General features: G+C 47.1%; 1 protein-coding gene across 1 annotated transcript in view; it reads right to left on the bottom strand.

The window, feature by feature from the left end:
- Window positions 1-7,171, bottom strand: part of LOC101040176 (polycystin-1-like protein 2) — a 106,014-nt gene extending 98,843 nt beyond the window's left edge. Inside the window, exons 1-3 of the mRNA XM_003938081.4 lie at window positions 6,593-7,171; window positions 2,866-3,027; window positions 1,627-1,812 (exon numbers count right to left, since the gene is read on the bottom strand). Coding sequence (XP_003938130.2) covers window positions 1,627-1,812; window positions 2,866-3,027; window positions 6,593-6,893 — 649 coding nt within the window. The 5' untranslated portion in view covers window positions 6,894-7,171. The remainder of the gene's footprint in view (window positions 1-1,626; window positions 1,813-2,865; window positions 3,028-6,592) is intronic.
- Between the last annotated feature and the right edge of the window lie 7,871 nt (window positions 7,172-15,042).

Here is a 15,042-nt window from a genome sequence, read left to right as displayed (position 1 = left end):
AGTTCCAGCTATACTCGGAAGGCTGAGGCACAAGAATTGCTTGAACCTAGGAGGCAGAGGTTGCAGTGGATGAAAATTGTGCCACTGCATTCCAGCCGGGGTGGCAGAGCGAGACTGTGTCTCAAAAACGAAACAAAACCCTGCAAAGAAATACTCCGTAGTGTTCAGGAATGCATGCATAGAAGGTGAAAATAAAGCAGGCACGGTTGTTTACGCCCATAATCCCAGCATTTAGGGAGGCTGAGATGGGCAGATTATCTGAACTCAGGAATTCGAGACCAGCCTGGCCAACATGATGAAACCCCCCTATACTAAGAATACAAAAATTAGCCAGGCGTGGTGGTAAGCGCCTGTAATCCCAGCTACTCAGGAGGCTGAGGCATGAGAATTTCTTGAACCCAGGAGGCGGAGCTTACAGTGAGCAGAGATCGGGCCATGGCACTTCAGCCTGGGCAACAGAGAGAGACTGTCAAAAAAAGAAATAAATAAAATAGAGAAGCATGAAGCATGCAAGTGATTAAGAAACACTGAATTCGTGACAGAAACAGGACTATAGAGGGTTACACAGGAGTCTATCCTAGTGTTGTATTCATTTTTCTTGTTTTTTTGAGACAGTTTCGCTCTGTCCCCCAGGCTGGAGTGCAGTGGCGTGATCTTAGTTCACCGCAACTTCCACCTCTGGGGCTCAAGTGATTCTCCTGCTTCAGCCTCCCGAATACCTAGGATTATAGGTGGCTGCCAGCAGACCCAGCTAATTTTTGTATTTTTAGGACAGACAGGGTTTCACCATGTTGGCCACGCTGGTCTTGAACTCCTGACCTCAGGTGATCCACCCGCCTTTGCCTCTCAATGTGCTGAGACTACAGGCGTGAGCCTCGGTGCCCAGCTGTATTCATTTTTCTAACGAGGGATTCTTAAGTACGTGGGCATGGTGTTGAGATCTGATGAAGGTGGGCAGCAGATTTGTGGGAGTTCATTACAGTATTTTCTATTCTTGTCTATAAGTTTGGAGTATTTCAAAATTTAAAAAAAATTAAGTTTAAAAAGTGATGTGGCCGGGCGCTGTGGCTCAAGCCTGTAATCCCAGCACTTAGGGAGGCCGAGGCGGGTGGATCACGAGGTCAAGAGATCGAGACCATCCTGATCAACATGGTGAAACCCCGTCTCTACTTAAAATACAAAAAATTAGCTGGGCATGGTGGAGCGTGCCTGTAATCCCAGCTACTCAGGAGGCTGAGGAAGGAGAATTTCCTGAACCCAGGAGGCGGAGGTTGCGGTGAGCCGAGATTGCGCCATTGCACTCCAGCCTGGGTAACAAGAGCGAAACTCCGTCTCAAAAAAAAAAAAAAAAAAAAAAAAAAAAGTGATGTTTCTTGTACCCAGCAGGGGTCAAGGCGCACCATGCCTGCCAGATCCGTAGCTGGGTTTGACGTTGAGGTGGTTGGGCCACAGGCACCTGCTTCCCTGCTTGGTGCCATGGGCGGGGATTGGCCAGTTTTCCCACGTGTTGGAGCCCAGTGTCAGAGATGAAGACTATTGGAGGCTTTTGCAGAACGCTTGCTGAGTGCAGAATACCAGCAACTGCCCTCCCCTGGCAGCCAGAACTGCAGAGCCCTTGGGCCGTACCTGCCACTTCATCCTTGACATTGGCCCAGCTGCATCCTGGCCCCAGATCTGAGGGACGCCCAACATCCTGGGTGCAGAAATGGGGGTTCTGGCGCCCATAGACGGCATCCTGGACCTGGATGACTTGCCCCGAACCGCAGTGCATGGTGGCATTGAGGCCCTCGCAGGCCAGGCTCTGGCCAATCCCTGTGGCAAAGGGAAGGTAAGACATTAACAGGGGTTAAGGTTACAGATGGGTGAGTGCGGGTTCACAGGAAGAGGAAAGTCCTGGGAGGTTGGGCTGAGAGGCAAGAACCCGATAGGAGCTGCTTGGCAGGGATGAGAAATAAAATGTGGTCGTCGGCAGAATCGCACTGAGCCAGAGTCCCAGGGATCAGATCCAGCCGAGCCACACACTGCCGTGTGACCTTCAACAAATTAGTTAGCCTCTCTGTGCCCCCACTGTAATATTAAACCTCCTGGAGGTCAGGCATGGTGGCTCTCCCCTATAGTCTCAGCACTTTGGGAGGCCAAGATGGGCAGATCACTTGAGGTCAGGAGTTTGAGACCAGCCTGGCCAACATGGCGAAACTCTGCCTCTACTAAAAAAATATAAAAATTAGCCAGGCATGGTGGCTCGCACCTGTAATATCAGCTACTCAAGAGGTTGAGGCAGGAGAATCGCTCGAACCTGGAAGGCGGAGGTTGCAGTGAGCTGAGATTATGCCACTGCACTCCAGCCTGGATGACAGAGCGGGACTCCATGTCAAAAAAAAAAAAAAAAGAGAGAGAGAGGGAAAAGACAGAGACAGAGACGACGAGACAGGCGGGCAGTCAGGAAGGCAGGCAGGTGGAGGGGGAGAGGGCAGGGATGAGCAATGGAGCATCACTTGGGCAGAGACAGAGGCATAGAGACAGCGAGAGAAGCCGCAAACAGGCGAGCTCGGAAAAACACGCACAGGTCAGCTCTTCAACAGGGAGACAGAAACGGACACAGGCAGGCCCTGCAGAGTGAGAGGGAGACAGAGAGACCACAGAGACAGGGAGAGAGTCAGAGACTGAGGGAGGGAAACAGAGTTCGAGAAAAAGAGAAGGGGAAGAAAGACCAAGAGAAAACGGAAACAGAGGCTGGGGCAAGAGAAAGAGAAGGTCAGAGAGATGGAGGCAGAAACAGGAGGGAGCGGGGAGCCTGGAGAGGGGGCCTCAGGCAGGCAGGGAGACGGGGCGGGAGGAGGGGATCCCGGCGCAGGGCTCACTCACCGAACTCGCACACGAAGGCGAAGGTCTGGGTGCAGTCTGAGGCCACCCACTCAGAGGAAGGGCCTCTCCCAATGTGGCCGCAGGTGTCAGGGGCCGCGGTGGCCTGCCCTCTGCGCCAGTTGCTGTAGGTCACATTAGAGGCGTCCAGCCAGGTTCTCAGCCCTGGGAGGGCAACACGACCGCCAGGAGTCAGCAACTGTCTTCTGACTCCATTTGTACAAATGCAGGGCTCGCCCCTGCTCTGCTGCTGGTGTGCAGCAGGTCAGCTATTAACGTGGATGGGCTGGAGACCTCTCTCCCCCGGACCAGTAAAGGTCTCTTCCTCCCTGTCATCTTCAAACACTCAATGTAAGAACCAAAACACCGAATTGGAGTGCTCACAAAAGGTGCTTTGATTAAATAAATGAGGCTGCCAGCTCTGTCTAACCATAATCAGTCATTTATTCATTTTGACATAGGGTCTTGCCCTGTCACCCAGGTTGGAGTACAGTGGTGTCATTTCAGCTCACGGCAGCCTCTGCCTCCCAGGCTCAAGTGATCCTCCCACCTCAGTCTCCTGAGTAGGTGAGACCACAAGTGCAAGCCACTACGCCTGGCTGGTTTTTTTGTATTTCTGGTAGAGATAGGGATTTTGCCATGTTGCCCAGGCTGACCTCCAACTCCTGAGCTTGAACTCCACCTGCCTTGGCCTCCCAAAGTTCTGGGATTACATGAGCCAGTATACCCAGCCCTAACCACAATCTAAGGAAGAGCCCAGGGGCCAGCCACGGTGGCTCATGCCTGTAATCTCAACATCCCAGAGGCAGGAGGATCACTTAGGTTTAAGACCAGAATGGGCAAGCTAGAGAGAACTTGTCTCTACAAAAAAAGAAAAAAAAAAAAAAAAAAAAAAAAAAATCAGGCATGGTTTCTGCGGTCCCAGCTACTCGGGAGGCGGAGTTGGAAGGATTGCTTAAGCCAAGGAGGTCATGACTGCAGTGAGCCATGATTATGCTCCTACACTCCAGCCTAGGAGACAGAGCAAGACGCTGTCTCAAAATAATAATAATAAAGAGTCCAGAAGTGGGCCATGGGATGTTTTAAGGTGCCACTGGCTTCATAAGCTGTGTCCCTTGCCAAGTACATCTGGACAGTGCTCAGTTAAAATTTAAGCAGTTGTGGTTACTTTGGGTCCCTTGAGACCCTTGAAAACACTGATGTAACTTCGAAGAGGTGTGTGTGTGTGTGTGTGTGTGTGTGTGTGTGTATTTAAAACAGAACCATGTTGAGGACACCAAAGAGCTAGAAAGCACTAAATTTAAAAATTCACTATGGGTGGGGTGCGGTGGCTCAGGCCTGTAATCCCAGCACTTTGGGAAGCCAATGCGGATGGATCACTTGATGTCAGGAGTTCAACACCAGCCTGGCCAACATGGTGTAACCCCGTCTCTACTAAAAGTACAAAAATTGGCTGAGCTTGGTAGCGCATGCCTCTCATTCCAGCTACTGGGGAGGCTGAGGCAGGGGAATTGCTTGAACTCGGGAGGCGGAGGTTGCAGTGAGCCAAGATGGTGCCCTTGCACTTTCAAAAACCGAAAATCTATTATGGATACTCAAAAATATAATTATAAATTTTTTTGAAAGAAATTCATGCAAATAAAATGGTTTTTAAAATTCCAGATGGTACAAAGAATGTAAAATGAAAGTATCTTCCCTCTCCCGACCTATGGGCTTCTCCATCAGTGTTAGGTTTCTCATAAATGGTTCCAGGCTGAATTGTATTCATACATCAGCGTTTATGATTGCCTGAAATCTTTTTACACAAATGCCATGTCATTGCAGACAGTGTCTGGCCCTTGCTTCCTAAACGACGTTAAACATTGGAGGTTGTTACCTATTAGCTAGTTAGAACCACCTCATTTTCTGCAACAGCCGCACAGTAGCCTTTGAGAGCTTTTCACAGGCACAGCTCCTCTAGCTGCATGTGAGCAGATGATCAATACACAGAAATCAGCCGTTGTTGCATCTACACCTCCAGAAACCATCCAGGAGATATTGCCTGCAGCGGCATCTTAAGAATTCAAATCCCCTTGGCTGTGGGTTTTCTTAAATAAGCTTCCCAGTGGCTCACTTATGAAAACATTTCCGTCCACTCTGCTGTATTTCTGTGGATGTTCACTCAGGCCATGACTTATTTCTCAAACCCAGTAGCTTCTGCAGGGGCAAAGAGAACCTCTGGGTACCAAGGTGCCCAGCAGGAAAGTCAGGCTTAGTCTCGCTCTGACTGGTGGAGTCCCTGCTGGGCATCACCGTCATGTTGAGTATGTTGTTTCTCTCTAGACTTCGTTTTCCTCCTCTGTGAAAGGAGAGTAGCCACGCTTACCTAGTGGGATCCGTGTGAGGCTTAAATGCCAATGTGTTCCTGTCCATTCTCTCTCTCTCTCTCTTTCTCTCTCTCTCTCTCTCTCTCTCTCTCTCTCTCTCTCTTTGAGACAGTGTCTCTCTCTGTTGCCCAGGCTGGAGTGCAATGGCATGATCTTGGCTCACTGCAACCTCTGTCTCCTGGGTTCTAGCGATTCTCCTGCCTCAGCCTCCTGAGTCGGGATTACAGGTGCATGCCACCACGCCCAGCTACTTTGTGTGTGTTTAGTACAGACGAGGTTTCACCATGTTGGTCAGTCTGGTCTCGAACTCATGACCTCAAGTGATCTACCCGCCTTGGCCTCCCAAAGTGCTGGGATTACAGGTGTGAACCACTGCACCTAGTCTCCTTGTCCATTCTCAGTTGTGTCTAGGCACTGGAAAACAAAAATGGCCAGAGTACAGTTCTTTCCTTGAAGGGCTTGTAGTCTAAGAGGGAGACAGACAAGTAAGCCATTTAAGCCACACCAAAAGCACTGCCTTGGAAGTGAGAACAGAGCCCTGCCGGCTCATAGAGAAGGGCTCACCTGACTGCGCTGGGCTCGGGAAAAGAGCCCTCAGAGCATAACGGAGAACTAAGACTTTCAGGACCATTAAAATCAGACCGCGAATGGAGCCATGCTAAGCACTTGGCCTGCTTTAATCTCACAGCAACTGGGGAAAGACAGGTGGGACCCTTTAAAAAACAGCTTAGTCCCAGCCTGGCCAACATGGTGAAACCCCATCTCTACAAAAAAAATATTACAAAAAAACCTTAGCTGGGTGTGGTGGAATGTGCCTGCAGTCCCAGCTATTCAGGAGGCTGAGGCAGGAGACTCGCTTGAACCTGGGAGGCGGAGGTTGCAGTGAGCCAAGATCACGCCACTGCACTCCAGCCTGGTGACAGAGGAAGACTCTGTCTCAGAAAACAAAAACAAAAACAAAAACAAAAAACAAAAAACAAAAAAAACTTAGTCATTATTTTCTGAGACTGTAAAATGGGGACATAATAATTTTCCTCATTGTGATTGTAAGAATTCAACATGAGAATGACCATGAAGCACTCAGGCTAGTGCCTGGCACTATTCTAGCAAGAAGAGAAGCAGTCAGAGTATTATTATGAGCAACATGCAAAGAAGTGAACATTTCTAGAGTGTCAGTTATGTGCCAGATTCTGTGCTAGGCATTAGACACAAATTGTTTCGTTTAATCCACAAACAACCAAAGGGAAGGGTCTCCATACCGTGAGAATTAAGACATAATTTGTTCCATGTTACTTTGGGTGAGAAGTGATGGCAAGAATTGCAAGCACACATGTCTCATAAAACACAGCGATCACAGCGCCTACCTTCCGTGGTTCCATTCCGTGTCAAATTCCACGTGAGTCCGATCCACCATTCCCTGTCCTGGGAGATGTGCTTCTGCAGAAACTGCTGGGTGCCTTCGTCGTGAATGAAGACCAAATGGCCTCCTTGCCCCTCGCACCATCTCTGGGCATCGTGGAAGGTGCGTCCAAGTGGCACAAATTCGTAGCAAGCATCTCTGAAGGCCACCTGGCTCTTAGAGCAGAAGCTGCCCTCCTCTGGCTCGGCAGTGTCGGCCCTAAACCTCAGAGCAAGCACCAGGAGTACCAAGCTCACTGCACTCATGCTTGAACTACTGCTGGGGCCTCTGGATGCAGCTCGCTCTTGGGTCTTTCATATGTGGGTGCCCCCACGTCCACCCATCATCATCCATCTTCCCTTCCGTCTTTCCATCAAATAACGGCAACAACCTTTTGTTGCAGAAACAAAGACTCAGCTCAACAGTGTCTGCGTTTTTGTGTCACCCAGCTCTTTGCTCAATGCCTGCTCCAAAGCCTATTTATTAATTTGTCAAATGGTCTTCCAGGGAAAGATAAAGTTGCTATATTATCTGTCTGCTTATCTTTCAGTCAACTGTTAGCGGTGGATAAAAAGTCCTTGCTGTTGGTTTTATGCCATTACCCTGAGGGCTGTATGCTTCCTGCAAAGCCATCAGCATGTGGGAAGGGTGTGATAAAAGAAAAATGGCAGGAAGGTTAGAGTGTGGCAGGAAGGCAGGAAGATGGTAAAGAAACCAAGTGGCTCTCATATCCCGGCCCATTGTTTCAAGTGTCAGCTGTGCGCAAATGATACCTATCCTCTCCCCAGCATGGCTGAAATCCTAATGGATATTTGGTCCCCTCTCTGATGATTCATCACATTATTCATCACTATGCCTGCCGGAGAATAAAAATCCCCTAAAAAATTTATTGGATGTCATCATGAAAATAAGCTTTCACTCAAAGCTCAGAAACAATCTTCCTTATCCATGACGTACACCGTTCCATGGGTTTCCATGGTCTATGGCTTAAGTTCAAATTTCCTAGCTTTGTATACAAGGCTTTGTGTGGCCTGACCTCCAAAAGTGTTTCCAAACATCCCCCCAAATGTGGGTAAGCAGGCTGTCCCCCCACTTGCTGATGGTAAATTGGTACAACCTCTATTGTGGGCAATGTGATAATATCGATAAAAATTTTAAAAGCACAAACTCTATAACGTAGTAATTGCACTTCTCAGAATTATATCAACAAGTAAATCCATACACGTGTGAAATGTAATATAAATAAGATTATTCTTGGCAGAATTTGATAAGAAGGAAAAATTGGAAACAACTTAAATATCCATTGATAGGAAACGGGTTCACAAAACATGGGATATCATCTATAAGCACTTTGAAAATGAGCTAATTCTTCCTCTACAAATTTGGAAGGATCTCTAAGGTTTTTGGTTTTTGCTTGTTTGTTTATTTTGAGAAAGAAAGTCTTGCTCTGTTGCCCAGGCTGGAGTAGAATGGTGCAATCTCAGCTCACTGCCACCTCTGCCTCCTGGGTTCAAGCAATTCTCCTGACTCAGCCTCCCGGGTAGCTGGAACTACAGGTGTAAACCACCACGCCCAGCTAATTTTTTGTATTTTAGTAGAGATAGGGTTTCACCATGTTGCATAGGATGGTCTTGAATTCCTGAGCTCAGACAATCCACCTGCCTCGGCTGGTCAGGAGTTCGAGACCAGCCTGGCCAACATGGCAAAACCCCTTCTCTACTAAAAATACTGCAATTAGGCCAGGCATGGTGGCCCACGCCTGTAATCCCAGCACTTTGGGAGGCCGAGGCAGGTGGATCACCAGGTTAGGAGTTTGAGGCCACCCTGATCAACATGGCGAAATCCCGTCTCTATTAAAAATACAAAATTTGCTGGGCATGGTGGTGAGTACCTGTAATCCCAGCAACTTGGGGGGCTGAGGCAGAATTGCTTGAACCAGGGAGGCAGAGGTTGTAATGAGCTGAAATCTCACCACAGCACTCCACCCTGTCTCAAAGCAACAACAACAAGACTACTAAAATTAGCCGGGCGTGGTGGTGGGCGTCTGTAATCCCAACTACTCAGGAGGCTGAAGCAAGAGAATCGCTTGAACCCAGTGGACGGAGGTTGCTGTGAGCTGAGATTCACCACTGCACTCCAGCCTGAGCAACAGAGTGTGACTCCGTCAAAACAAAGAAAAAAATACAAGAAACAAGCAATAGGGATCTCTTCCGGGACAGGGATTGGGTAACTGGGAGACACAGAAGACAGGGAGAGTTTTATTTTGCTGTAACTTTTCTACTTTTGTTCATTTGTTTGTTTCAAGATGGTGTCTTGCTCTGCTGCCCAGGTTGGCGTGCAGTGGCCTGATCATGGCTCACTGCAAGCTCCAGCTCCTGGGCTCAAGTAATCCTCCTGCTTCAGCCTCCCAAGTAGCTGGGACTATGGGCATGGGTGCCACCACACTTAGCTGCTTTTTGTATTTTTAGTAGACATGGGGGTTTTGTGTTGCCCAGGCTGATCTCGAACTCCTGGGCTCTAGCAATCTACCCACCTCAACCTCCCAAAGTCTTGCGATTACAAGCATGAGCCACCACACCTGGCCAACTTTTTTATTTTGTACCATGTGAATGCATTGACTATTCAAAACTGAAGTCAAAAATATTTTTTTAGAGACGACATCTCACTGTGTCACCTAGGCTGATCTTTTTTCCTTTTGTTTTTGTTTTTTTGAGACTGAGTCTCACTCTGTTGCCCAGGCTGGAGTGCAGTGGTGAGATCTTGGCTCACTGCAGCCTCTGCCTCCCAGGTTCAAGCGATTCTCCTGTCTCAGCCTCCCAAGTAGCTGGGTTTACTGGCATCTGCCACCACACCCACCTAATTTTTTTTATTTTTAGTAGAGATGGCATTTCACCTTGTTGACCAGGCTGGGCTTGAACCTCTGTCCTCAAAGGATCTGCCCACTTCGGCTTCCCAAAGTGCTGAGATTACAGGTGTGATAGCCACCACGCCCAGCCTATTCTTTTTTTTTAGGAGGCACTCAGTAAAAGTTTATTGAGTAAATGCTGAATAAAAATTTTTAATAAAAATTTTATTAAACTAATGTAGTCTCACCTTAGCGCTTTGCTTGACTGAATAATGTGTATTGTTCATGGTAACTTTAAAAATTAGTTAAATTTGACCAAATTACTCTGTTACTTTAACGATGAGAAAAATTACTTTAAATGCTGGCGCCAGAGTTCCTCTTGAGACGAGAACTCCTTCTTTAGGAAAATATAGGTCATCTGGGTTAGGACTGAAGAAACACCAGGGCCTGATTTATAAAATCAGGGCTTTTATTCAATCAAAGCCCAGGCCAGGTAAGGTGGCTCATGCCTGTAATCCCAGAACTTTGGGAGGCCAAGGCAGGTGGATCACTTGGGGTCAGAAGTTGAAGACCAGCCTGGCCAGCTTGGTGAAACCCCCATCTCTTCTAAAAATACAAAAAATTAGCTGGATGTCATGGCATGCGCTTGTGATCCCTGCTACTCGGGAGGCTGAGGCAGGAGAATCACTTGAACCCAGGAGGCAAAGGTTGCAGTGAGTCTAGATTGTGCCACTGCACTCCAGCCTGGGCAGGAGAACAAGACTCTCTCTCAAAAGAAAAACAACAACAAAAAAATCAGAGCCCAGAGCTGGATGATGTGGTCTGTATAAGACATTAGTAATCAGTGTCAGGCGCAATGGCTCACACCTGTAATTCCAGCGCTTTGGGAGCCCGAGGCAGGTGGATCACGAGGTCAGGAAATCGAGACCACCTGGCTAAATTGGTGAAACTCTGTCTCTACTAAAAACACAAAAAATTCCCCGGGCATGGTGGCAGGTGCCTGTAATCCCAGCTTCTCCGGAGGCTAAGTCACGAGGGTCGCTTGAACCTGGAGGGGAAGTTGCAGTCAGTCAAGACTGAGCCACTGCACTCCAGCCTGGGTGACAGAGGGAGACTTCGTCCCCCACCCCCCAAAAAAATAGAAAGAAAGAAAGAAATTAGTAATCTGAGATTACAGAGGGAGCCTTGCAATATGGTGAGACCCTGGAGTGTTCAGAAAAGGAGTCAGGTATGTAATTCCTCCAGCCAGAGATGTTAGAGAATGCAGTTGTCTAATATTTAAGTTGTTAACTTGCTCTGACATAAGTCACTCTTTCTTTCTCCCCATTGCTCCTCCTCCTCTATCCCCTGGCATCTTCTAATCTTTTTTTTTTGAGATGGATAAACGATTGCAATGCTTCCGGAGTGACCCTGACAGACAGAATGGGGGAGGGCTAGGGCCCAGGATGGGATGCAGGGTTGCTGCTGACTCAGGCTGGAATATAGGCTGGGCAGAACAGGCCTGTTATCTCTAGAGGTCAACCTTATAACTTTCCTTAGAAAACTATGTGGAAAGTCACAGCAGTGATAATGTAAGGGGTAAAGGCTTAATTTATGTCCTTAATGGAACTTGCTTGAGGACATTTGATAACAAATGCAAATCTGCAGGCTAAATTCCATGCTCACATTCTTTACATTCTGATAAACTGCAGTCTTCTGGGCACAGAGTTCTTCTTGGTGATGTCAGCTTCCAGTGTCCCTTAACCTCTACGTGCTTCATGAAACTCCACTGAAAGTAGGATGTCCGGCTGCAGTGGCTCACATGTGTAATCTCAGCACTTTGGGAGATAGAGGCAGGCAGATCACAAGGTCACGAGATCAAGATCATCCTGGCCAACATGGTGAAACCCTAAAAATACAAAAATTAGCTGGGCGTATCTACTAAAAATACAAAAATTAGCTGGGCATGGTGGTGCGCACCTGTAGTCTTAGCTACTCAGGAGGCTGAGGCAGGAGAATCGCTTGAATCTGGGAGGGGGAGGTTGCAGTGAGCCAAGATCACACCACTGCACTCCAGCCTGGTGACACAGCAAGACTGTGTCTCAAAAAAAAAAAGAAAAGAAAGTAGTCAGGACATGGCTGGACACTGTCAGAATATTTCCAAGGGTCTGATCCAGCTAGCTGTCTGAGCCTCCAAGTGGGATCAGCAACATGAAAACAGAAAGACAGCAAGTTTGCTTTCAATAAAGCATTGAGCCCATAAAGAGAACCATGAAGATCGTTACACACTGTGGCCCAGACGTGCCAGTCCGGGGAATATTCCCATCTTACTTTGGGGCCTCCAGAAGCCAACTGAGAGCAAGATAAAGAGCAAGGAGTCTATTTGGTTTTTGTTTGTGTTTTTTTTTTTTTTTTTTTTTGAGAGAGAGTGAGTCTCACTCTGTGGCCAGGCTGGATTGCAGTGTAGCCATCTTGGCTCATTAGAACCTCTACCTCCCAGGTACAAGCAATTTTCCTGCCTCAGCCTCCTGAGTACCTGGGATTATAGGTGCATGCCCTCACATGTGGCTAATTTTAGTATTTTTAATAGTGATGGAATTTCACCATGTTAGCCAGGCTGGTCTGGAACTCCTGGCCTCAAGTGATCTGCCTGCCTTGGTCCTCAAAGTCCTGGGATTACAGGTGTCAGCCTCATGGAGTCTATTTGCGAGTGAATCCCGGAAGCCCTGGCAGGGGAAGGGGGAGTGTGTTTCTCTCTGGGAATTGGTGTCTTTAGCAATCATATTTAATTTTGGTCCTCCTTTAAATCATAAAGAGGACATAGCAAAAGAATTCTCATGGTCCCATTACCCTAAAACATTTTCATTTCTTCAGGGTTCCTTTATACACCTTGTTCCCCTGAAGACAGGTATTCACCCAGACACAATTGTAGTGTCTGTGATTGGTTCATAAGCATTAGACAGGAGGGCTTTTCCATGTTGCTCATGGGCTTTGAAATTGACATGATGGTGGCAGAGCCTCCTTTTATTGAATGGACATTCGCTAAACTATTTCCATCTTGCTAGACATGTGGTGTGGAGTTTAGTCATCTGTTTCTCATTTGCTTCACTTTGCTATTCTAGTCAACACAACTAACAACATCTTCTTGGATGCATGCTTTAGCCTGGGCTAAGTAATCCTTTGAGGACTGTAGCAGACAATGTCAGGGTCACCCAAACACTCACACCTGTGGCTCTGCCTTCCTCTGCATATGTGGGACAGGATGGAAGTGCCTGGAAGTTAGCATCTCTCAGGAGAAACTCTCAACCTTGATTGAGCAGAATTGGTGAATCAATACCGTGACTCATGAAGATAACCCTGTGATGTGTTCCCACCAGCTCCCAGAGATCCCCAGCCAGAGTTTCAATTGCTTATTATGGCAACAGGCTTGAGAATGTATTGCTAACATCTTCTCCCCTCCCTTAGCTTACGTCCTAATTCCTCTGCTGTTATTTCCTAGGTTCAAATCTGTCTTAGGCTTCTCCAGATAAACAGAATCAATAGGAAACAGATCAATAGACAGAGACAAATAGATAGATACATAGACAGATTCATAAAGAGATAGATAGATATAAAAAAAGAAAAAAGAAATAAAGCAAAATACTAAAAAAATTAATTTAAAAAAAGGGGGCCAGGTGCAGTGGCTCACGCCTGTAATCCCAGCACTTTGGGAGGCCAAGGCAAGTGGATCATGAATGAGGTCAGGAATTCAAGACCAACCTGACCAAGATGGTGAAACCCTTTCTCTACTAAAAATATAAAAATTAGCTGGACATGGTGGCAGGTGCCTGTGATCCCAGCTACTCAGGAGGCTGAGGAAGGAGAATCACTTGAATCTGGATGGCAGAAGCTTCAGTAAGCCGAGATCATGCCACTGTACTCCAGCTTGGGTGACAGTATGCGACTCCATCTGAAAAAAAGTAAAAATAAACATAGGCCAGGCTGGGTGGCTCACGCCTGTAATCTCAGCACTTTGGGAGGCTGAGACAGGTGGATCATGAGGTCAGGAGTTCGAGACCAGCCTGGCCAATATGGTGAAACCCCATCTCTACTAAAAACACAAAAATTAGCCGGTCCCAGTGGTCCCAGCTTCTTGGGAGGCTGAGGCAAGAGAATCGCTTGAATCCAGGAAGCAAAGTTTGCAGTAAGCTGAGATCACGCCACTGCAGTCCAGCCTGGGTGACAGAGGAAGACTCCATCTCAAATAATATAATAACATAAACTAAAATAATGACAGTGGTTGGGGACTGGAGGAGAGTAGACCAATCTGAAAGATTATTTAGTTGGTAGAAATATCAAAACTCTAGGTCACACTATAACCTGATAGTTTTGTTTTTTGTTCCGTTTTTTTTCTTTTTGAGATAGGGTTTTGCTCTGTCGCCAAGAGCAAACAAGGAGTGCAGTGGTACAATCACAGCTCACTGCAGCCTCAAACTCCTGGGTTCAAGCAGTCCTCTCACCTCCACCTCCCAAGTAGCAGGGACTACAGGCATGTGTCACCATGCCCAGCTAATTTTTTTTTTTTTTTGAGACAGTCTCACTCTGTCGCCCAGGCTGGAGTGCCGTGGCATAGTCTTGGCTCACTGCAACCTCTGCCTGCCAGGTTCAAGCAATTCTCTGACTCAACCTTCTAAGTAGCTGGGACTATAGGTGCACACCAGCACGCCTGGCTAATTTTTGTATTTTTTATGGAGGCGAGGTTTCACCATGTTGGCCAGGATGGTGTCAAACTCCCGGGCTCGGGTGATCCATCTACTTCCACCTCCCAAACTGTTGGGATTACAAGTGTCAGCCACCACACCTGGACTCAGGGTTTTTGTTTTTGTTTTTTTTATTATTATTATTTTTATTTTTTTATTTTTTTTATTTGAGACGAAGTCTTGCTCTGTTTCCACGCTGAAGTGCAGTGGCATGATCTTGGCTCACTGCAACCTCCGCCTCCCAGATTCAAGCAATTCTCTTGCCTCAGCCTCCTAAGCAGCTGGGACTACAGGTGTGTACCACCATACCCAGGTGATTTTTTTTGTATTTTTAGTAGAAACAGAGTTACACCATGTTGGCCAGGATGGTCTCGATCTCTTGACCTTGTGAGTCGTCTGCCTCAGCCTCCCAAAGAGCTGGGATTACAGGCCTGAGCCACTGTGCCTGACCCTAGATAATTTTTGTAGAGATGGGAGTCTCGCTATATGCCCAGGCTGGTCTTGAACTCCTCGGCTCAAGCTATCCTCTTGCATCAGCCTCATAGAGTGCTGGGATTAAAGGTCTGAGTCACTGCACCCAGTCTTGATAGTTATTTTTTAAACTGAATTTTTGTCAGGAATCCTTGATTGGACCCTAATTACATACATGGTGGAAATTTGGTTTTCCAGCTCAGGCATCAGGATAACTTATTTTGATGTACTTATGTATTTATCAGCAATGCCCTCTGTGTTTCAATCTTATCAATTCTTCCTCCTACACGTAGCATATTAGTGTTATATAAATTGTAGCACTTATAATTGTTATTTGCCTTCTTATCTCCCTTGTTAGACTTTGAACTCATTGAGGTCAGG

This window comes from Saimiri boliviensis, chromosome 1 (assembly GCF_048565385.1).
Source record: "Saimiri boliviensis isolate mSaiBol1 chromosome 1, mSaiBol1.pri, whole genome shotgun sequence".
NCBI classification, from domain to species: Eukaryota; Metazoa; Chordata; class Mammalia; order Primates; family Cebidae; genus Saimiri; species Saimiri boliviensis.
Note: the sequence above shows the minus strand (reverse complement) of the source record. Positions and strands in the feature narration are given on the sequence as shown.